General features: G+C 40.2%; 1 protein-coding gene across 3 annotated transcripts in view; it reads right to left on the reverse strand.

Annotated features, from left to right (window-relative positions):
* asap3 (ArfGAP with SH3 domain, ankyrin repeat and PH domain 3) overlaps nt 1-24,992 on the reverse strand; it is a 114,636-nt gene that overhangs the window by 74,312 nt on the left and 15,332 nt on the right. For all 3 annotated transcript variants that reach the window (XM_055158742.1, XM_055158749.1, XM_055158737.1), the window contains exon 2: nt 3,868-3,940. In XM_055158742.1, coding sequence (XP_055014717.1) covers nt 3,868-3,940 — 73 coding nt within the window. The remainder of the gene's footprint in view (nt 1-3,867; nt 3,941-24,992) is intronic.

Raw genomic sequence — 24,992 nt, forward strand, 5'->3', positions numbered from 1 at the left:
ATATTAATAAACACTCTAACCTCGCTTTCCCTCCACTGACGAGACTCTGAGCCTGACGTGTAGGTGGGATGAATGTGACCTGACTGTTCAGACTGAAGTCACATGTCAAAAGATCAGATATGTATCGGTTTCAGGAGCACATATCCAAGTGTCCTGGGTCACATTTGAAAAGACTGCAGACTGAATGTAGCCGTAACTACCAACAAACCAATCAAAATCCTCATTTCAACAACAACGAATAAAGAGTCACTTTCTATTCCTTTCTGAACTAGAAGTAAAACAAATCTAACAATAAAATCACTGACGTCCAAGCTCATTTGTCTCTGGTCATGGATACGATTCATCAGCTGTGTGGGCAACCTTAAACACATGAAAAGTGTTTCACCAGAAGAAATGTGACTGCTGCTCTGAAGCTTCATCATCATCATCATCATCAGACCAAAAGGGAAACAATGGGGTTTTAGGAGCTGACTCACCAAAAGCGCGACCGTTTATCTCACTTTACATGCAAACGCCAAACCGTAGTTTCCCAGAATCTCCACTCAAGACCGAGTTTTTAGAAAGATTTGTTTGTTTGTTTGAGTGTAAATGATGCGTAAATGAAGGGAAATGTCTCTTAGCTACAGTCACATTTCTTCTGGTGAAACACTTTTCGTTGCATTTGCACACAGCTGATGAATCATATCCACGACCAGAGACCAATGACGGTCGGAGGTCAGAGATTGTATTGTTATATTTCTTCAGAAAACAATAGGAAGGGAAAAGGAATAGGAATAGTTCATTCAGAAAGGAATAGGATGTGACTCTTTATTCATTGTTGTTGAAATAAGGATTGTGATTGGCTTGCAGAGCGTTCTCCTTCATCCTGCACTGCACCATCACGCTTGGCATAGTTATGGCGGCGCTCGATGGTGTATTTATGCGGGTTGATGTAAACTAAATGATGCTGTGAGTACGATGTTATTCTAGAAAAAAGAGGGAGGAAAATATTCATCTCCCAACATGCCCAGCTCTGTGTAAACAGTCTAAGGTTACGTTCAGACTGCAGAGCTTAACGCTCAATTCCGATTTTTTGTGTGAAATCCGATGTTTTTGCGAGGTCGTTCACATTTCCAATTAAATGCGACTTGTGTGCGATCCCCTGTGTGAACGTTAAACGGCCCGAAAGTGTCCCACATGTGACACTGGAGACACGACGACGTCAACCGCAGCGAGCGTCTCTGTGTTTACAGAAGTTGTCCAAACATGGACGCAGCATCGAGCACCTGGAGATTTTAAAGTTCCTCTCGTACCGGAGCCAGAACATGAACAACTTACTTGTTTTAAGGAGGAGATTGAGAAGGAGAAGGACGAGGTTTTTGGTCGTGGAGTTTTGTGGGACAGAACGTTGAAAGGAACGTGTGGATGTGGAGACGGAGCCAAGAGTGGTGAGTGGTGATGTGCTTCGCTTCAGTGACATTAACAATTTTCGCCGACTTCAGCGCAGAATAGTGACGTTTGTGTCTTGTTGATAACGTGTAGGTGGATGAATGCACTTTGGTCGTTCAGACTGAAGTCACATGTCAAAAGATCAGATATGTATCAGTTTCAGGAGCACATATCCAAGTGTCCTGGGTCACATTTGAAAAAAATCGGATCTGTGTCGTTCAGACTGACATTAAAAGATCAGATACAGGAACATAGAAGCCAAAAAATCGAATTTGGGTCACTTCAGGCTGCAGTCTGAACGCAGCCTATATTTACTCTATTTACAATGTACAGGCCGGCGCTGTCAAGATGAGTCTGTTAATCAATTCTCTTGATTATTCAGGTAACTATTAGAGCCCGACTGATATATTGGTTGGCCGATATTATCAGCCGATATGGACACTTGTAAACATATTGGCTATCGGCCTAAATCTTGCCGATATGGCACCGCATCAGTATTTATCTACGGAGTCATTTGTCTGTGTGTGTCCGTACTGTCCCTGAACACACCACAGAGTCATGTGTGTTTGTTTACACTCGCAGACACAGATCTAAACACTGAGATTATATTCTGTTTACAGACAATCATTGAGTCTGGATTAAAAGGACATTTATTAGTGCAGACTTGTGATCTGAGAGGAGCCTGTGTGAGCGGTGAGTGTTGGAAATATGTCGGTTTTGAAGCTGGTTTTGGTTCTTTTTCCATTGGTTATTGATTAGCTGCTGTAGCTCTCACACATAAACTGACTGTTTTCTATTGGTCTATTGTAAAGTGACTACATTGGCCGTATATTTGTGACTGGACCAGCATTGATGTAAACGAGCTCTGAATAGAGGTGTGAATGATCGACATTTACATATATAATTAATTACCATGGCGCGCAGCATTTACGGCTGAAGGCTAATAGCGGTAGTTTACTTTGTTTACTCGCTGCTAGAATGTGAAGCAAAAATGCCATTAGTCCGACCTACTGTCTGTAAATATGACGTAAAGAGGCAGAATAACAATAAATGTCGCCTAAATAAACCCAATTTAAAATCCACCAGAGCCAAACCTAAGTTTTTTAAACAAATCAAGATTTACAGTGAATTTTTACATCACTAAATATATCGGTGATTATATCGGCAGCTCCAACTCCCATTTTATCGGTTTCATATCAAACACAACAAAATCCATATCGGTCGGGCCCTAGTAACAATATAATATTATGGACTAAAAGTGAAAATTGTGACAACTCAAGGAGAAAAAAAAAAGAAAGAAGAAAAAAATTCAATTCAATTCAATTAAAAAACTAAACTAAATCAAATATATTTCTTAAATGGAATGTCTGTTATGAAAGTTTGATTTCACAGAGTTGGTCACATATTTGTTGCCTTGGATCCGAAAAACACAAAACACGCTTCTGCAGAACACTGGTCCATTCAGATGGGTGTGATTGACAGGCGAGTTAACCAATCAGGGACAGGCACAGTCCATCCATATCAAAACAAACACGGCTGCTTACGAGGAAAAATCAAATCTGACGGGCTACTGGAAACTCCGTGGATTTCTGCAGAATCAACGTGTGACACACTAAACGGTTTAAGCCCGAGCTGACAGAAATGTGATTTTGTTTGCTCCTTTGTTTCATGAGTCACTGGCTGCGGTTACTGAGCGCTCAAAATCTGATTCATTTCAGATTTATGAGATTATTTAAAGGACGTGTCAAAAGCCAAATTATCTCATTTCCTTCTGATCAGAGTCTCTTTGTTGCTCACAACATTTTGCAGTTTACACGTCACTGAAGTCATCTTAAACATCCAGATTCTAATTGAAATTCTAACTTATTCTAATCAGACAAGGCCACTGAAAGAAAGAAATCTGCACGGTGTTGTCTGAAACTACTTTATGATGTGAATGAAGAGTGACATTTTTACAGTTTATCAGTGTGACCAGAATATAAAGGACCAGTGACTGAATTTTGTCAAAACCAAACCAAAGAAGAGATATTTGAATCAAGTGGGAAGCTCAAGGTCGGTTTAAGAGAAACGGAACCACAAACCAAACCAGAAGTTCTAGACCTAAAATCTCCTCAGCATCAGCAGGACAGACATCGTCCTGAGCAGACCCTGGATGTTCAGAACTTTTGCTTGGGGCCACCTTGGCGTGGGACAGTTAGGAAGAGGCCACCTCCACCTGGGGAGCTTTTCCAGAACAATCGAGGTCGCTTTGGGCATTACACAGGTCTATAAGTCTAAATTCAGACTGCAGACTGTGTTATCACTGCATACCGTGCTGTTGAGCCATTACACCGCACCACAGGAGAAATTCCCTAACCGTGACAGCCCTAGAACCACCTCCAGCGCTCTGTTTAGGACCCTAAAAACCTTCTGTCCCACACCGGCCCAGGAGACACTCACCCAGTCCTGAGGTGTGGATGGCTCGGATGATCTTCTTCATCTTCTGCAGAGTGTTGTGGTCCGTCTCCAGGGCCTGAAAACACAAACACAAACACACACACGTTCAGATGTGCTCCTCAAGGTTCCTCATCATATCTGCACACAGAGCTATAGGCCTGTCAACATTATTCCCAGAGGTGGGTAGTACTCAGTTACATTTACTTGAGTAACTTGAAATAAATTCATCTTAACTTGATTTGAAAATGTTTGTTTCTTGCATCATCCCTCAGACATTTTCTACATATAAAACAGACACTGTGCTTGTGTGATCCGTATAATAATCTATGACACCCATGGGACATTATACTTTATATTTGGCACATTTTAAATCAAAATATTCATCAGAAACGACTTAATAAGAGAAACGAGTTTGCTGACTTCCACATTTGAAAAAGCTGTTAACGTCACCACAACAAAACAATTATTAAATAATTATTAAATAATCACTATTAAATCAATTCCGCTTAAAAAAGACCATATAAGTACTTAATTCCTAATGAAAAAAAAACTAAATTGTGAAGTAAGTCAGTGGTTTATTCTAATTTTAAAGCCGAATTTATTTCTCTATTATGTAAAAGTTTATTCCTCTTAAAAGAAAGAAATAAAAAAAATAAAAAATAAATATAATAAATATAATAAACAATAACAACAATAATAATAATAATAATAATAATAATAATACAATAATATAAAATAATACAATATAATAATAAAATAAAATAAAATTTATATAATATAATAAAATAAAATAAATTAAAATACAATACAATAAAAAAATAAAAAATACATGAAAAAAAATTAAATAATAATAATAATAAAAAAATAAAAATAATAACATAATAATTTTAGGTAACGAGGCTACCTCTTTATCTATTGGCTGTTAGGTTGTCAATCAAACTCCCTACATTTTTAGCACTGGGATTACGTAATTTTACGTTTGCCTCACACACTGCTCAGTGTCTTTTTTGAACTGTAGCTTCCTCTCCGTTCGCACAAAGTTTGTTGCGACGGCGGAAAGAAAGAAAGTTCGTTTTTTGAGGTCGTTGAAAGAAGAAGAGAAGAGGAAAAGGAGCGAAACGCAACAACTGAAAAAGGACAAACGAGGAGGAAAGGAAAATCTTCTACACATCCTTTAACGAGCGCTGGAACAATATATTTTGGGTCTCAGGAGTTATTATGTGCAGGTTTTCTTTACACAAGTGGAAATATCTTTACAAAATGGTCCACTGGGATTATCCTGCTTAACTCTTATTGTGTTTGAGGAATAAAGCAGTTTCAATATTATGGTTTACGATCATATCTCTGTGTAGATAGTTTCATGTTTCAAAACGTGTTTAGTGGTGACGAGCCTGTACGATGTCGTCATGACTTAGGGGGGATAACGGGTGGGAACAAAGAACGAATTTAGAATGAGAAAAGGATCATAAATAATCAGATGTGACATTAGACGGAGTGGGAAAGTGTCTGTGAGAAAAGTGTGGGAGTCTGTGGTTGACTGTAAGTATCAGGATGGTGCAGTTTGTGGTGTGAAAGTGAAGGAGAGTAGAAGCTTCTGTCACTTTAAGATACACGGCACAAGGGAATTTTGGGAAATGCTGAAGTACATGTGCAGTAAATACTAAATTAAACCCACATCCAGTCTTCTAAATAAAACAAGAAACAAGAAAACAAGAAAACATTCGCCAAATTTGTTACTGTGGAGACATTACAGCTTTGCCAATAGACTTTTTTCACAACGGTCGGAAGTGTCTCGCTGTAGATTTGCAGAACTTCCGGTTAATGGTTTTCGGTGACAAAATGTGTGTGTAAATGTGTGTGTAAATGTGTGTCGTATTCTCCAACAGCTTCGTAAATCTGCCCCATCATCAAATCTTCAACCAACAAGGTCCACAAAGGATAAACATTCTAACATGAAAAATTTATCCACACTTATCAAGAGAAGAAAGATGGAAACGTAAAGGAGGTCGGGGTCTTTCTGTGTGGAGTTTGCATGTTTCTCCCCGTGTCTGGACGGGTTTCCTCCGGGTGCTCCGGTTTCCCCCGTCAACCCAAAACATGCTACAGAGGTCTCCAAGAACAGTTGATAGTCAAGGTCAGTTAAATCCAATCAATCAACGAATCTGATCAGGGACGACAGGTGGAAATTAGCACTGATGCTACAACCTGACGTACAATGCATCTCTCCTGTCAAGGTTAATGTAAAAATTGTGCGCTGTCCCTGTCTCAAATAAATAAATAAGTGAAATAAATAAATAAACAACGACGAGCATGAGTGAACTACTGAGCAAAACGAACGTTATGGTCATGAATAAAACAGAAGGAACTTGTTCCCTCAACCTGATTCTTTCTAATTCTTCTGATTATCTCCGAAAGACCGAAAGAACAAGATCGCAGGTACAAGTGGCCGAAATTAGCTTAGTCCAGCGGGAGGAGCTCGTAGAAGAGCCTTGGCGTCTCCCTTGGGAGGTTTTCTAGGCATGTTCAGCCAGAAGGAGGCCCTGGAGAAGACCCAGGACACACTGGAGGGACTATGTCTCTGGGCTGGCCTGGGAAACGTCTTGGGGTCCACCCGGAGGAGCTGGAGGAAGTGTCCAGGGTGAAGGAAGTCCCTGCTTAGACTGATGCCCCCCGCGACCCGGCTACAGATAAGAGGAAGAAAATGGATGGATGGTTTTCAGGCAGTATACGTAGATAGATTTGTAGAGTTCAAATGTTTGACATTTCTAGAACCATAACATGAGTTTAGTTTCTTGTGTGACTAATGTGTGGTCGCTGTTTTCTTTTAAGTTTTGGTCTTTCTTCTCTTGATAGTTGTGGATAAATTGTTCATGAAGAATGTTTATCCTTTGTGGAGTTTGTTGGTTGAAGATTTGGTGATGGGGCAGATTTATGAAGAACACACCAGACATTTACACACACATTTATACACGGAATATTAACCAGAAGTTCTGCCAATTTTCTGATCTCTGTTATAAAGATGTTTTCTCAGCACTAGAATAATTTGGATCTCTATTTAAAAAAAAAAAAAAAAAAAAAAAAGGCAGAAGGAGTTGTTATCTTGAAACCTACCGCTTTGTGACATCATCGTAAAAGATTACTCACATGCGGGAATGAAACAAAACAACTCCGGGGATGTTTTTGATGAGATATCCACATTCTAACAGGGCGTAAAGCTCACAGGAATCCAGTCTGTGTGCGATAAAGTTCTGACAATGCTCGTGTATTTAGTCCGCATAAACATATTTGTCATATCATTACATTTTATGGTGGTAGTTTTGTGTCGCTGTCTGTGCGGTTAACATGATGCCGTAACACCAGCGACCACCATCAGAGCACCAAAACAGTTCATCAAGTCACGATGCCAAATCAACACAAGTGAGTGGGACACGTCTCAACGGTGAACATGCATCAAATGCAGCGAGCAAAACGTAAACGAGAAGAAATGGCTCAAACTCCAGCAGCCAACATAAACCCATACCCGATCCACACAACTAGCCCCCGGGAGAGCCCGAAATCCACTGAAATCCCAGCAGACACAGACACGATACCAGACTCCGACACGATACCAGACACCGTCACGATCCCAGACACTGTCACGATCCCAGACACCGACACGACACAGACACCGACACGACACCAGACACACACGAACACATCACACAACACCAGACACACCAGACACCGACATGATCCCAGACACCGACATGATCCCAGACACCAACACAAAATCAGACAGACATGATTCCAGACACCGACGCGATCCCAGAAACCGGCGCGATACCAGACACCATACCAGACCCCGACATGATCCCCGACTCCGACGCAATCCCAGACACTGACATGATCCCAGACTCCGACGCAATCCCGACTCCGACGCAATCCCAGACACTGACACGACACCAGACTCCGACGCGATCCCAGACTCCGGCACGACACGATCCCAGACACCGACATGATACCAACACATTCCCAGACACCGACACGATCCCAGACATCGATGCGATCCCAGACACTGAAATGACACCAGACACCGACGCGACACCAGACACCGACGCGACACCAGACACCGACGCGACACCAGACTCCGACGCGACACCAGACTCCGACGCGACACCAGACTCCGACGCGACACCAGACTCCGACGCGACACCAGACTCCGACGCGACACCAGACTCCGACGCGACACCAGACTCCGACGCGACACCAGACTCCGACAAGATCCCAGACAGGACAGCGGCTCTTTCTGCAGGAGACATGTGCAGAAATCCCTGTATAAAAAGCGGACTAAGTAAGGAGCCAGTCTCTATTTTATGAATACGATTTTCTGACGGACAAAATAGCAAAATAGGATCATGTAGAGCGGGTTAATTTGAACACTTCAAGACCAAAATGTCGAGGCAACAGAGAGATGTCATGTAAGTCAATTTCAATGCAAGTCAATGACTAAAATCACTTTTAATCACTTGTAATCACTTTTGTTACAGAGACTTAATCATCCATTTTATTTATTGTTTTGGTTGTGTTTGGTTCAATAATGGTTTGTTCAAGTGCATTTTTTGTTAACAAGTCCTCAATGTGACTCAGACACTTTAGGCTGTTCTTATTTTAACAAATCTATTTTATTTATGCCCCTTGTTTTTGTTTGTCTTGCAGTTCCTGTGTTAAATGTTCTTCTAGAAATTAAAGTTTATTGAGCTTTGAAAGAGTGTATTCGCATTTTTATTCCATGGTCATTATATTAGTTGAAAATGGTCTCAAAATGTCAATATTATCGTTTATCGCAATAATTTCTTGGTCTATTAATCGTGCAGCAAAATCTGTTATCGATACAGGCCCTGTCACTGAATAAATAAAAAATAATCTTTTGTTTACCCACACAATCCGTCTCTATGGTCATGATGAATCAGCTCTGAGAGAAAGTGGTTCGTCTTGTGTCTTGTTTGTTTTCGTCTTGTTGGTTTACGCCCAGTTTTCCACCTGACTGTTACTTTCACATTCAGCAAACAAACTCCAGACTGCTCCAGGGTTCTTCCTCTGCAGCGCTGGAAAACCCACACGACAAATCCCCATTCATTTCACCAAAGATTTGTTTATTTTGAAGATAAGATTTTTGGTTTTTAGGGCGTTTTTTTAATGGAAAAATTCTTACACCTCTAACAGCAGGAAAACTATTATCCCTATAAATCCATTTTTTATCATATTTCATACACAACATTCTGAGCTTTTTGCCCCACCACATTATCAATATTTGTCCTGTTGTTTACAATCAGTGTTGGGGAGTAACAGATTACATGTATCGGAGTAATCAGAGTACAAATTATGAGTAACTGTATTCAGTTACAGTTACTGTTTCAGTGAGTGGTAATTAGATTACAATTACTTTAGTTGAAACAAATGGATTACACAGCGGGATTTTCCTGTTTTCACATTTTGGACTAAACCAGGACTAAACCAGGACTAAACCAGGACTGAACCAGAACTAAACCAGGTCTAAACAAGGACTAAAACCAGGACTAAAACCAGGTCTAAACCAGGACTAAACCAGGACTAAAACCAGTTCAAAGAGAATTTTGTTTGGTCCTAAAATAAACCTGGTTGGGTTCTATAAAATGTCCACGAAGGCCCAACGTATCAAATATGATACATTTATTATTTATAAAACAGTTAAAGTTATCTTTATTTTGTTTTTTTTACATTTTGTTCAGAAGGTCCAATAATGAGTTAAATAAAAAAAAAAAAATAAATAAATCTGAATTTTCTGTCTATTATTTCATGTGTCAAGTCCTTTAGTCGAATAATCGGACATGGTGAATAAAATTTTTTTGTCATATATATTTTATTTAATTTTTGTTTTGTTTTTTTCCCTATATTGTGGTCTTACGGCCAAACAATAATGCCACAAAATATACAAAGTAAACAAATGCCACATTTAAACCCCCTCCTCCCCATTCCCAAACTCCGATTCACCCTCCCCACACCCACCCTTAACAGTCGCTGAAAAAAAATTGAAAAATAAATAAAAAAATACAAATAAATAAATAATAAAAAAAAATAATAATAAAAATAATAATAAACATTTTAAGAATAAATAAAAAATACTAATGGTGAATCAACATTTTATTAGAATTACGAGATTTTACAAGACGAACAACAAAACTGAGAATGTGGGGCGAGTTCTCTGGAGTTCTGGGAGTGATTAGACACTTTAATCTGCCTTTCTTCTTCTTCTTTGTGCACATTGTCGTTTCATTTTGAATACTTTTTTCCAGTGCCAACCCAACCCTTTTTTTTTTTTTTTTTAGTTGATTAATCGGCGTACATTGCGAGTCTCAAGTCAACCGTGAATTTCTTTAGACGACTGCAGCCCTGACTGAGAAAATACCTCCCGAAATCCAGACACACAAACTTGAATCTAAACGACGACAATGTGAGATTATGAGGATTTCTTTCAGTCTGGTCTGTCCGTTCTTTCGTTCCGTTTCGAGTGTGCGCGGCTCCGACTGTGGTCCAAACACACAAACACACACTGCGACTTATAACGCGCTTTTTATCTGGTGAACAGAGTGCGTTTGTGATCGCGCCGGACCCACCCACCGCAGCAGAAATAGACTTAATAAGCACGTCCTTGTTCTTTATTCTGTCTGAACGCCTCTGCGCCGTCCACTCCCAAGTGTCAGATCTCTCATTAAAACACACACACACACACACACACACACACACACACACACACACACTGAGCTTTTGGACACTCAATTTGGATCTTTTTTTATTTTATTTTATTTCTCCACAGAGTCCCAGACCGATTTTTTACTCAACATGTCTTGGTCCTCCTGTTCACAAACGCTGTATGTGTTAATGAAAGATGTGAACATAATTTGAACGCACTTTTGGAAATATAGATGAGACATAAATTCGTGTGTCGTTTGTTTATGAGTTTTTCAAAATAAAAACAAAAATAAGAAAATGAAAAAACAACTATTTTCTTCATTATTTGTTGCCAAAATCAACATGAAAAACCGGATAATGATTTGTTTTTTCAGTTTTTCAGTCAGGACTAAACCAAGACTGAACCAGGACTAAACCAGGACTGAACCAAGACTAAACCAGGAACTGAACCAGGACTAAACCAGGACTGAACCAAGACTGAACCAGGACTAAACCAGACTTGAACCAGACTGAACCAGGACTGAACCAAGACTGAACCAGGACTGAACCAGACTGAACCAGGACGAACAGGACTAAACCAAGACTGAACCAGGACTAAACCAAGACTGAACCAGGACTAAACCAGGACTGAACCAGGACTAACCAAGGACTGAACCAGGACTGAACTAAGACTGAACCAAGACTGAATCAGGTCCGAACCAGGTCCCGGTCTCTGTCCTGGGCTCTGTCCCGGTCTGGTCACGGTCTCAAGTCCTGGTATCAGTCCTGCTCTGGTCCCAAGCTCAGTCCTGCTCTGGTCTTGGTCCCAGTCCCAGTCCTGGTTTGGTCCTGGTCCTGGTCTCAGTCTCAGTCTCAGTCTGGTCCTGGTCCCGGTCTCAGTCTCAGTCTCGGTCCCGATCCAGTTCTGGTCTCAGCCCCATCTGGTCACAGTCTCAGTCCCGGTCTCTGTTCCGGTCACGGTCATGGCCACGGTCTCCGTCCCGGTCTATATCCCGCTCTGGTCTTGGTCTTAGTCCTGCTCTGGTCCTGACCTCAGTCCTGCTCTGGTCTCGGTCCTAGCCCCGGTCTCAGTCCCGGTCCCAGTCTCAGTCTCGGTCTCGGTCCTGGTCTGGTCATGGTCTCAGTCCTGGTCTGATCCCAGTCTGGTCCTGGTCCCAGTCTGGTCCTGGTCTCAGTCTACGCCAGCGCCCCTCCAGAGCCGTACCAACACTCAGTCCTGGTTCAGTCCTGGTTCAGTCCTGGTTCAGTCCTGGTTCAGTCCTGGTTCAGTCCTGGTTCAGTCCTTGATCAGTTTTTTTCCATTTTTCATTTAAACACAAAATCAAAAACTGAAAAAACAAATCATTATCTGTTTTTTTCATTTTGGTTTTGGACACAAATAATGAAGAAAACTGTTGTAGGTTTTTTTTTCATTTTCTTATTTTTGGTTTTATTTTGAAAAACAAATAACACACAGATTTGCCATAATTCATTCACTTTGAGCTTTTCATTTAAAGTTAATAAATGTTTAGTAAATTCTTTGCTCAAGACTTATTTCCCTCCTGCAGCTCAGTAAAACATCCTGTATCAGAGTTTTTTTTAACATGTATTTGACCTAAATTTGTCTCGACCCAACACACACACAAAGGTCAATCAGGAAGTGCATGTTAGCCTGGTAGTTGTTCATGTTACAGTTACAGTTTCTGGTTCTGTGAGATCTGGAAAACATTTATAAACTCATCATGGTGAATAATTAGGATGAACAGGATGTATAATGTAAGTGAAGAAGAACTTTGGTCCACTTCAAACTGTTTAAAATGATCTCGTTCTGTTTTTTTATGTTTTTTAAAGATCGATCAGGCCGATACTTGCACTTGTTTTTACTGCACCGTCTCTCGGGCTTCAGTCTCCTGCAGAAGCTGATGTTTTGTTTGTGTTTTTTAGGCAGCAGCTCCATCCTAAAGTTGAATTTAAGGACTTGAAAGTAAATTTAAGTAAATTTAAATGAATAATTTAGGGAAATTGAGACAAAGTGGTCAAAAGTACTGTTACGTCTTATCGCCAGGCGGTTCTCAGGATTCTAAATGATCTCAAGTTTTTAAACACGTCAAAGCCCCAGGAGTTTTTTCCTTTTAACACAGTGAAACAAAACAACAGAGTCTATGGAAAGTGTGATTAATAAAATGAGGTGTACAAAGAAAACTAAAGCGCGTGTGATTCCACGTGAGGATCAGCTGTGAATCATCTGCATGTGAATTAAAACTAAACATTGTGTCGTAGCCGGATCTGTATTAAAATATGAACTAATATTGTTGAATTTAAATGTATTTTCATAATAATATTGGTCATTTATTTGCTTTAAAACGTAATTAAAAATACAGGTTCCCAAAAAAAAAACCAAAATAAAACCAAAAATGAAACCGGTATTGTAAGGTTAAAGTACTGCTCAAAAATAATGAACCACTGCCCAGTGCTGTGTCATGCTGTGTCATGCTGTGCTTTAGTGTGTCGTAGTGTGTCGTGCTGCATTGTGCTGTGTTTTGGTGTGTTTTGGTGTGTTTCAGTGTGTTGTGCTGTGCTGTGTCGTGCTCTGTTTTGCTATGTTTTGGTGTGTCATGCTGTGCTGTGTTGTGCTGTGTCACGTTGTGTTTTTGTGTGTCGTAGTGTGTTTTTGTGTGTCGTGCTGTGTTTTTGTGTGTCGTGCTGTGTTTTAGTGTCGTGCTGTGTTTTAGTGTGTTTTGTGTGTTTTAGTGTCGTGCTGTGTTTTTGTGTGTTTTAGTGTGTCGTGCTGTGTTTAGTGTGTTTTTTGTGTTGTGTGTGTTTTAGTGTCGTGCTGTGTTTTAGTGTGTTTTAGTGTGTCGTGCTGTGTTTTTGTGTGTGTGTTTTAGTGTGTTTTAGTGTGTCGTGCTGTGTTTTGGTGTGTTTTAGTGTGTTTTAGTGTGTCGTGCTGTGTTTTAGTGTGTCGTGCTGTGTTTTTGTGTGTTTTGGTGTGTCGTGCTGTGTTTTGGTGTGTCATGCTGTGTTTTAGTGTGTTTTAGTGTGTCGTGCTGTGTTTTTGTGTGTTTTTAGTGTGTTTTAGTGTGTCGTGCTGTGTGTTTTAGTGTGTTTTGTCGTGCTGTGTTTAGTGTGTTTTATTGTGTCGTGCTGTGTTTTAGTGTGTCGTGCTGTGTTTTTGTGTGTGTTTTAGTGTCGTGCTGTGTTTTAGTGTCGTGCTGTGTTTTGTGTGTTTTTAGTGTCGTGCTGTGTTTTAGTGTGTTTTAGTGTGTGTTTTAGTGTGTCGTGCTGTGTTTTAGTGTCGTGTCGTGCTGTTTTGTGTTGTGTGTTTTAGTGTCGTGCTGTGTTTTAGTGTGTTTTTAGTGTGTTTTAGTGTCGTGCTGTGTTTTAGTGTCGTGCTGTGTTTTTGTGTGTTTTAGTGTGTTTTAGTGTCGTGCTGTGTTTTAGTGTCGTGCTGTGTTTTGCTGTGTTTTAGTGTGTTTTAGTGTGTTTTAGTGTCGTGCTGTGTTTTAGTGTGTTTGTGTGTTTTAGTGTCGTGCTGTGTTTTAGTGTCGTGCTGTGTTTTAGTGTGTTTTTGTGTGTTTTAGTGTCGTGCTGTGTTTTAGTGTGTTTGTGTGTGCTGTGTTTTGGTGTGTCACTCTGTGTCTTTGTGTGTCATAGTGTGTAGCGCTGCATTTTGGTGTGTCGTTGTGTGTTGTGCTTAGGGATGGGCATGATTAGACAATTAATCGATAATTGATCATTAAGAATTTCATCGATTAAGTTGATTTTACTCAACAAACCCAATGTAGGTTGCTGTGCGTAGGGCGACCAAACATCTGTGTCCGGGGACAAACAGGTGTGTACATGTGTCTCTGCATCAGAAGGAGCGAGACACAAACAGTGGGTCAGTCTGTAACGAACCGAAGCACAAATGTGGATTTAACCAGGATTTGTAGAAGAAATTCCACACTTTCCGTTGCGTTGGGACAAGTGTGAGTCCATGTGCACAGTGGATAAAGCAGCACATATGTTTCTGTGTCCAGTGGGAAAAAGTTTTTCCAGGTGAGAGTCGCTCAATGTGGATGACGAGGCCCCGCCCCCCTCCCCCCGTACGCTGTCCTGGTTTTGACAAACACAAATCTGGTCACACTGACCTGTATTCACCTGAGTCATGTCTTTTAATCCAACACAAGTTGAACCACATCAGCGACACAAGAGCTGGAGTTTTATCTTCACTTAGTTTATGTAAATTAGTGATGTGGTTTTAAGTTTTGTTTCTGTGAGATTTGAACAAAACTGAATTAAACACATTATAATGTCAAACAGCTGATGTGGATCTAGAGTCGTTATGTTTATATGTCGTTAAGTTGAATTTATTTATGCAGATTAGTGCAGATAGTAATAATAATGATGATCATTTTAATATAAAAACATTAATGATTAATCGATAATCGATCGTTAATTCTTCCGACGATCGATTAAGAAAATTTAATCGAATGCCCGTCCCTAGTTGTGCTGTGTTGTGTTTTAGTGTGTTGTGGTGTGTTTTAGTGTGTTGTGTTGTGTTTTAGTGTGTCGTGGTGTGTTTGAGTGTGTTGTGGTGTGTTTTAGTGTGTGTCGTGGTGTGTTTTAGTGTGTCGTCGTGGTGTGTTTTAGTGTGTCGTCGTGGTGTGTTTTAGTGTGTGTCGTGGTGTGTTTTAGTGTGTTGTGGTGTGTTTTAGTGTGTCGTCGTGGTGTGTTTTAGTGTGTTGTCGTGGTGTGTTTTAGTGTGTTGTCGTGGTGTAGTGTGTTGTGGTGTGTTTTAGTGTGTTGTCGTGGTGTGTTTTAGTGTGTCGTCGTGGTGTGTTTTAGTGTGTTGTCGTGGTGTGTTTTAGTGTGTCGTGTGTTTTGTGTGTTTAGTGTGTGTGTTTGTTTTGTGTGTGTCGTGTGTGTTTTAGTGTGTGTGTCGTGGTGTGTTTTAGTGTGTTGTCGTGTGTGTGTGTGTCGTCGTGTGTGTTTTAGGTTTTAGTGTGTCGTCGTGGTGTGTTTTAGTGTGTCGTCGTGGTGTGTTTTAGTGTGTTGTCGTGTGTGTCGTGGTGTGTTTTAGTGTGTTGTCGTGGTGTGTTTTAGTGTGTCGTCGTGTGTCGTCGTGGTGTGTTTTAGTGTGTCGTGGTGTGTTTTAGTGTGTTGTCGTGGTGTGTTTTAGTGTGTCGTCGTGGTGTGTTTTAGTGTGTTGTCGTGGTGTGTTTTAGTGTGTTTGTGTGTCGTGTGGGTGTGTTTTAGTGTGTCGTCGTGGTGTGTTTTTGTGTGTCGTGGTGTGTTTTAGTGTGTCGTCGTGGTGTGTTTTAGTGTGTCGTCGTGGTGTGTTTTAGTGTGTCGTGTGGTGTGTTTTAGTGTGTCGTCGTGGTGTGTTTTGTGTTTTAGTGTGTCGTCGTGGTGTGTTTTAGTGTGTTGTCGTGGTTTTGTGTGTCGTCGTGGTGTGTTTTAGTGTGTGTCGTGGTGTGTTTTAGTGTGTCGTGGTGTGTTTTAGTGTGTCGTCGTGGTGTGTTTTAGTGTGTTGTCGTGGTGTGTTTTAGTGTGTCGTCGTGGTGTGTTTTAGTGTGTTGTCGTGGTGTGTTTTAGTGTGTCGTCGTGGTGTGTTTTAGTGTGTCGTCGTGGTGTGTTTTAGTGTGTCGTCGTGGTGTGTTTTAGTGTGTCGTCGTGGTGTGTTTTAGTGTGTCGTCGTGGTGTGTTTTAGTGTGTCGTCGTGTGGTGGTGTGTTTAGTGTGTTTTGTGTGTCGTGGTGTGTTTTAGTGTGTCGTCGTGGTGTGTTTTAGTGTGTCGTCGTGGTGTGTTTTAGTGTGTCGTCGTGGTGTGTTTTAGTGTGTGTCGTCGTGTGTGTGTGTGGTGTGTTTTAGTGTGTGTTTTGTGTGTGTCGTGGTGTGTTTTAGTGTGTCGTCGTGGTGTGTTTTAGTGTGTCGTCGTGGTGTGTGTTTTAGTGTGTTTTGTGTGTTGTCGTGTGTGTTTTAGTGTGTCGTCGTGGTGTGTTTTAGTGTGTCGTCGTGGTGTGTTTTAGTGTGTTTTAGTGTGTCGTCGTGGTGTGTTTTAGTGTGTCGTCGTGGTGTGTTTTAGTGTGTCGTCGTGTGTGTGTGTTTGTGTGTTTAGTGTGTTGTCGTGTGTGTCGTGTGTGTTTTAGTGTGTCGTCGTGTGTTGTGGTGTGTTTTAGTGTGTCGTCGTGGTGTGTTTTAGTGTGTCGTCGTGGTGTGTTTTAGTGTGTCGTCGTGGTGTGTTTTAGTGTGTCGTGGTGTGTTTTAGTGTGTCGTCGTGGTGTGTTTTAGTGTGTCGTCGTGGTGGTGTGTTTTAGTGTGTTGTCGTGGTGTGTTTTAGTGTGTTGTCGTGGTGTGTTTTAGTGTGTCGTCGTGGTGTGTTTTAGTGTGTTTTAGTGTGTCGTCGTGGTGTGTTTTAGTGTGTCGTCGTGGTGTGTTTTAGTGTGTTGTCGTGGTGTGTTTTAGTGTGTCGTCGTGGTGTGTTTTAGTGTGTCGTCGTGGTGTGTTTTAGTGTGTCGTCGTGGTGTGTTTTAGTGTGTCGTCGTGGTGTGTTTAGTGTGTCGTGTGGTGTGTGTTGTGTTGTGTGTGTCGTCGTGGTGTGTTTTAGTGTGTTGTCGTGGTGTGTTTTAGTGTGTCGTCGTGGTGTGTTTGTGTGTGTCGTGTGTTTTAGTGTGTGTCGTCGTGGTGTGTTTTAGTGTGTGTCGTGGTGTGTTTTAGTGTGTTGTCGTGGTGTGTTTTAGTGTGTTGTCGTGGTGTGTTTTAGTGTGTTGTCGTGGTGTGTTTTAGTGTGTCGTGGTGGTGTGTTTTAGTGTGTCGTCGTGGTGTGTTTTAGTGTGTTTTAGTGTGTTGTCGTGGTGTGTTTTAGTGTGTCGTCGTGGTGTGTTTTAGTGTGTGTCGTCGTGTGGTGTGTTTAGTGTGTGTGTGGTGTGTGTTTTAGTGTGTCGTGTGTGTTTTAGTGTGTCGTCGTGGTGTGTTTTAGTGTGTTGTGGTGTGTGTGTGTGTGTGTGTCGTGGTGTGTTTTAGTGTGTCGTCGTGGTGTGTTTTAGTGTGTTGTCGTGGTGTGTTTTAGTGTGTTGTCGTGGTGTGTTTAGTGTTGTCGTGGTGTGTTTTAGTGTGTTGTCGTGGTGTGTTTTAGTGTGTTGTCGTGGTGTGTTTTGTGTGTGTGTGTGTTTATGTGTGTGTGTGTGTGTTATGGTGTGTTGTGTGTGTCGTGGTGTGTTTAGTGTGTCGTCGTGGTGTGTTTTAGTGTGTCGTGTGTCGTGTGGTGTGTTTTAGTGTGTGTGTCGTCGTGGTGTGTTTTTAGTGTGTTGTCGTGGTGTGTTTTAGTGTGTGTCGTGGTGTGTTTTAGTGTGTCGTCGTGTGGTGTGTTTGTGTCGTGTGGTGTGTTTTAGTGTGTTGTCGTGGTGTGTTTTAGTGTGTGTGTGTCGTTTGTGTGTTTGTAGTGTGTTGTGTGTTTTAGTGTGTGTGTTTAGTGTGTGTGTCGTCGTGGTGTGTTTTAGTGTGTGTCGTGGTGTGTTTTAGGTGTTTTAGTGTGTCGTCGTGGTGTGTTTTAGTGTGTCGTGGTGTGTTTTAGTGTGTTTTAGTGTGTCGTCGTGGTGTGTTTTAGTGTGTGTCGTGTGTGTGTGTGTTTTAGTGTGTGTCGTGTCGTGGTGTGTTTTAGTGTGTCGTCGTGGTGTGTTTTAGTGTGTTGTCGTGGTGTGTTTTAGTGTGTTGTCGTGGTGTGTTTTAGTGTGTCGTGTCGTGTGGTGTGTTTTAGTGTGTGTGTGGTGTGTTTTAGTGTGTGTCGTCGTGGTGTGTTAGTGTGTCGTGTGGTGTGTTTAGTGTGTCGTCGTCGTGTGTGTTTAGTGTGTGTCGTGGTGTGTTTTAGTGTGTCGTGTCGTGGTGTGTTTTAGTTGTGTGTGTCGTGTGGTGTGTTTAGTGTGTGTCGTGTGTGTCGTGGTGTGTTTTAGTGTGTGTCGTCGTGTGTGTGTTTTAGTGTGTCGTCGTGGTGTGTTTTAGTGTGTCGTCGTGGTGTGTTTTAGTGTGTCGTCGTGGTGTGTTTTAGTGTGTCGTCGTGGTGTGTTTTAGTGTGTTTTCGTGGTGTGTTTTAGTGTGTCGTCGTGGTGTGTGACTGTGGCGCAGGTTCCCAGCGTTGGCACAGGGGCCACACATGCCGGTGCACGTCGGCCGAGCGGAGAGGAGTCAGGTTAGACAGGAACAACTCACACACGACAACAGAAACACGGAGCTGCTGCGTTTGGATTAGAGTTTCAGTAACACAAACGTTCATGCTCCATGTCTCTGTTGTTTAATTATGTTAAATATGAATTATAAATAGGCTGTGTAGCTGCAGTTTGTCACGATTACACATTTTGAAGTACAAAACCATGACACCATAACCAAAAATCAGGGTTATTTAAAAAAAAAAATAATAATAATAATAATAAAGGGTTTTAAAATGTACAATATATAGTTGATAAAAAAAAATTTGCTGGAAAAAATAAACCGCAAAATGAGATAAATACAGTTAGTAGTTCGGAAACATCTAGAATGAGTCATACAGAGAAAAGAATATAAACACTTTCATATGTTGAAAGTGAGTCAATTTCAGTCGCTTCAGTCGTATATTTATTTAGATTCATGGCAATGGAACGGGCAATACTTTTCCGGATTAAAAAATATATATATTAGGGTCATTCCACGACAAATCTCCAAATGCCCTCGTCCGACCATCTCAGATTTGACTGAAAAAATTCTAGGAGGTTCATAAACTTTTATCTCCCAACTCCTTGTAGTTTTGTTATTGAAAAATATTTTGTCGACTCCCCCCTAACCTGTTTTGAGCAGAGTTTTCAGATTGCTGTGTCTAAAAAAACTATTTAAGGTCGCTCCTTCAAATTTTCAAGGGTTAAAATTTGGAAAATGTACTGTCAAATGTAGAATCTGGACTTTTACACATGTGGTTTTAGTTTTGATTTCTGGGGCTTGAATTTGCTCGAAAATTCTCCTCTTCAAATCCAAGGGCGTCTTTGAAGGCCTGTGGAAAGTGCAATTTCAAAGACAGAGGTTTGATATTAATTTTAACCCTTGAAAATTTGAAGGCGTGCCTTTAAATAGTTTTTTTTTTAGATGCAGTAATCTGAAAGTGGTTCCTCGGAAAACTCTAAAACCGGTCAGGGCAGAGTCGACAAAATATTTTTTAATGACAAATCTATGAGGAGTTGGGAGCTAAAATTTGGGACTTTACTTGTTGGAAAGTTTGTGAACCTCCTAGAATTTTTTTTTTTAGTCAAATCTGAAATGTTTCTGACCCGATATTCATAAATTTTTGCAGTATAATTGTGGCTCATTTCACCATTTTCATCTCAAAACAATTCTCGTTTTTATCACAACATTTACACTTTTCTGGTGATAACGTGGTGTTATCTCGAGTTTGTTTTTGGTGTAGAACATTCTTGTTTGGCAAAGCTCCAAGTGACGGCTGAGTGACTAAACGTAGGTGTGGATCTGACGACTTCATGCTGTAATCAAAACAATGAAAACACCGCCTGAGTTACATTATACTGTACTTTCTCTAAACTGAGTGGTAATTGGATTACAGTTACTTTGTTGAAATAAATGGATTACACGGCTGTATTTTCCTGTTTTCACATTTGGGGCTATATCCCTTTTTTTTTTTTCTCGGTAATTCCTCTCATTGCTGGGAACTAAACCAGGTCTAAAAACAGGTCTAAACCAGGACTAAACCAGGTCTAAAACAGGTCTAAAACCATGTCTAAAACCATGTCTAAACTAGGTCTAAACTAGGTCTAAAACCAGGTCTAAAACCAGGTCTAAACCAGGTCTAAACCCAGGTCTAAAACCAGGTCTAAACCAGGACTAAACCAGGTCTAAAACCAGGTCTAAAACAGGTCTAAAACCATGTCTAAAACCAGGTCTAAACTAGGTCTAAACTAGGTCTAAAACCAGGTCTAAAACCAGGTCTAAAACCAGGTCTAAACTAGGTCTAAACTAGGTCTAAAACCAGGTCTAAACCAGGACTAAACCAGGCAGGTCTAAAACCAGGTCTAAAACCAGGTCTAAACCAGGGGTCTAAAACTAGGTCTAAAACCAGGTCTAAACCAGGACTAAACCAGGTCTAAACCAGGTCTAAAACAGGTCTAAAACCAGGTCTAAACCAGGTCTAAAACCAGGTCTAAACTAGGTCTAAACTAGGTCTAAACTAGGTCTAAAACCAGGTCTAAAACCAGGACTAAAACCAGGACTAAAACCAGGACTAAACCAGGTCTAAAACAGGATTTAACAGGACTAAACGATGCTGCGGGGACAGTGTCTCCTCCTCTTCGAGCAATAATATTTTTAAAGACTCGGCCTTTTTATTTTCTTTTATCAGACAAAACTTCTTATGTTACAATTTCCTCATCTTTACTCCTCTACAGCAAATGAAGTAATCCAAAGTATTCAGATTACATTACTCACCTTAAGTAATTTAATGGATTACGTTATAAACTACATTTTGGGATGTGTAATCTGTAATCTGTAGGGGATTACATTTTAAAAGTCACCTTCCCAACACTGGACCTGACTGATATATCGGTTGTACGGGCACCTGGAGACATATCGGCGATCGATTTTTTCTCGACCGTTTTCACAGGTCGATATCTCCGTAAGTATCACACAGAGGCTGAAATTTTGTAGACTTGTTCTCCTCTACTCTGTGTTCAAATAACATCTATCCAAAGTTTGGTATCTCAACTCACTGTCATTTTATTTTTTACTTAAACATGAAAAAAAAGTCGTTAATTTCCATGTTGTACCATTTTTAGCCCCTTTTTAAGCCTACTTGTAAGTGTAGTAGACCCTTAAATTTTTTTGAGAATCAAGATTTGTACTAGGACTGTTAAAAAAATCACCAAATGTTGAAAATTAGAAATGTGTTATGTGTGAGGGTCCTGTTAAAAACAAAAAAAATGTAACATGGTTCGATTTTCACATGTAATTTATGGCATGTGGGTAGTGATGAAAAAATTTGGAATAATTTTTGTTTGAAAGACCAGAAAAAGACCTTTCATATGGTACCAAACATATCTATTTTATGAGGCTCCTTCAATTTTTTATTGTATCTTGATCACTCATATTTGAGGTTTCGGTCATAGTGCAAGACTCAATGACATGAGTAAACAGTGACCATGTACTATGTTTTATTCCAGCAGCTAAGGTCACTAAACATTTAAAGACCGAATCAAATGGTTTGATAATAATTTTGATGTGACATGTTATCTGACATCCAAGAAAACAGCTGTAGATTATTCTCATATTAAAAAAACAAACATATTGAACAGTAAGATATTGTCTTCTGTTACGGTACATTGATGTTCAAGACTATGCAAACGTTAAAATAGATTCTGGTGTGCAAACATCTGGAAGCAGCTGTTTGGTACCATATGAAACGTCTTTTTCTGGTCTTTCAAGAAAAAATGATTCCAAATTTTTTCATCACTACCCACATGCCATAAATTACATGTGAAAATCGAACCATGTTACGTTTTTTTGTTTTTAACAGGACCCTCACACATAACACATTTAAAATTTTCAACATTTGGTGATTTTTTTTTAACAATCCTAGTACAAATCTTGATTCTCAAAAGAATTCAAGGGTCTACTACACCTACAAGTAGGTTTAAAAAGGGGCTAAAAATGCTACGTCACGGAAATGAACACGTTTTTTTTTATATTTTTAAGTTCATATAAAATGACAGTGAGTTGAGATACCAAACTTTGGATGGATGTTATTTGAACACAGAGTAGAGGAACACAATCCTACAAAATTTCAGCCCTGTATGTGTGATACTTACGGAGATATCGACCTGTGAAAGCAGCCGAGAAAAAATGATGCGATTTTGGGCCTGTAAATTGACACATCCTCCTCTCACTAAATGAGCTGTAACTTGAAAAGTAATGATCAAAAATAACTCAAACTTCACAGGGTTGGTACATGAGAGTAAGGGACCAGCTGGTAATTTTTTCTAAATTTTTTGAGATCGAAGTGCATGGGCCGTTTGTTGAAATGCCCTGGAATGACCCACTTGGAAACATATCGGCGATTGGCCTAAATCTTTCCGATATGGGCCGATATTTCACGTGGGCATGTTACACCTCGTTATAAAGCGTAGACTCTCAACATTATATTCATTTAATCCAATTTACAGACAGATAAATGTCCTAATATGTGTCTCCGCATCAGTATTTATCTGCGGAGTCATTCCTACTGTAAATGAGCCGTGAACAGAGGTGTGAATGATCGACATTTACACAGATAATGAATTACCACGGCTCGCAGCATTTACCACTAAAGGCTAATAGCAGTAGTTTACTTTCTTTACTAGAATGTGATGCAAAAATGCCATTAGGCCGACCTACTGTCTGTAAATACGACGTAAAGAGGCAGAATAACAATAAATGTCGCCTAAATAAACCCAATTTAAAATCCACTAGAGCCAAACCAAAGTTTTTTCAACAATTCAAGATTTAAAGTGAATTTTTACATCACTAAATATATATCGGCAGCTCCAACTCCAATTTTATCTGTATCATATCGGCCGCAACAAAATCCATATCGGTCGGGCCCTAATTTTTATTTTAGCAAAACCATAATAACCTGGTATTAACAGCTTTATATTTCACTTTATCCGTTCATTTCCGCTGTTCACGGCTGGAACACAAACTAAACTGACTAAAAGAACAGTAGAGCAATCAGCCCTTAAGCCGAAGAAAAGCTCCTCGCCAAAGAAAACACAAAACATAACCACATTAAAATATTTGTGTTCAGTTTTCCAACAAAAGAGAAAATATGACGGAGTTCTAAAGTGCATTAATCACATTTTTTTACCACGAGACAGTAAAAGAATGTTCTTAATGACGCTGGAATTTACGGAAGCCGAGAGGGGTCGCGACAACAAACGCAAACGCCGCAACAAATACAAATGCGACAACACGACAAAAAGCCGCAACACATTAAAAAAAAAGCCACAACGGAAATGACTCTAAATGACTCTATTTTAATACAAACGCCACAACACAAACGCCACAACACAAACGCAAATGCCGCAACACGTTAAAAAGCCACAACACATTAAAAAGCTGCAACGCATTAAAAAGCCACAACGAAAGTGACCGCGGGACTACAGACTACAGAACTACAACGTGAAAAGTAAAGGAACGGAGAAGTTGGAAACGTAAGTAAAAGTAATTTATTGTTTTATCATTATTCGTTTCACGTTGTCGTTCTTCTTCTTCTTCGTTACTCATTACCCACACAGACCACGTGCTTGAATATCGACTGCATTCTGAAAAACTGTGCCACTCGAGACCTTTTATGTGCCTGGATTTCACCATAATTAAAAACAAAAATAAGCAAAGAAAGAAATCCTGAAATTGATAGATTATGAACATAGGCAAAACATTTACCTCGACACATGTTTTTTGTTTCCTTTTTCTAATTCCTACAGAAGCCGAGAGGGTCACAACAAACACAAACGCCGCAACAAATACAAATGTGACAACACAACAAAAAGCCACAACACACCAAAAAAAAGCCACAACACAACAAAAAAAAAGCCACAACACACCAAAAATGCCACAACGGAAATGACCGTGGGACTCTATTTTAATGCAAAAGCCACAACACAAACGCAAAAGCCGCAACACATTAAAAAGCCACAACACATTAAAAAGCCACAACACACTAAAAAGCCACAACACAAACGCAAATGCCGCAACACATTAAAAAGCCACAACACATTAAAAACGGAAGTGACCACTGGACTCTATTTTCCGACGGACCGATCAAGCGGCAAGTGAAGAAGAAGAACTACAACGTGAAAAGTAAAGGAACGGAGAAGTTGGAAACGTAAGTAAAAGTAATTTATTGTTTTATCATTATTCGTTTCACGTTGTAGTTCTTCTTCTTCACTTGCCGCTTGATCGGTCCGTCGGAAAATAGAGTCCAGTGGTCACTTCCGTTTTTAATGTGTTGGCTTTTTAATGTGTTGTGGCTTTTTAATCTGTTGCGGCATTTGCGTTTGTGTTGTGGCTTTTTAATGTGTTGCGGCTTTTTAATGTGTTGCGGCTTTTTAATGTGTTGCGGCTTTTTAATCTGTTGCGGCATTTGCGTTTGTGTTGTGGCTTTTTAATGTGTTGCGGCTTTTTAATGTGTTGTGGCTTTTTAATCTGTTGCAGCATTTGCGTTTGTGTTGTGGCTTTTTAATGTGTTGCGGCATTTTAATATGTTGCGGCTTTTTAATGTGTTGCGGCTTTTTAATCTGTTGCGGCATTTGCGTTTGTGTTGTGGCTTTTTAATGTGTTGCGGCTTTTTAATGTGTTGGCTTTTTATTGTTGGCATTTGCGTTTGTGTTGTGGCTTTTTAATGTGTGTTGTGGCTTTTTAATGTGTTATGGCTTTTTAATATGTTGCGGCTTTTTA

The sequence above is a fragment of the Boleophthalmus pectinirostris genome, unplaced genomic scaffold (genome assembly GCF_026225935.1).
Source record: "Boleophthalmus pectinirostris isolate CB_2022bp ecotype Guang Dong unplaced genomic scaffold, ASM2622593v1 HiC_scaffold_10, whole genome shotgun sequence".
Classification (NCBI taxonomy): Eukaryota; Metazoa; Chordata; class Actinopteri; order Gobiiformes; family Gobiidae; genus Boleophthalmus; species Boleophthalmus pectinirostris.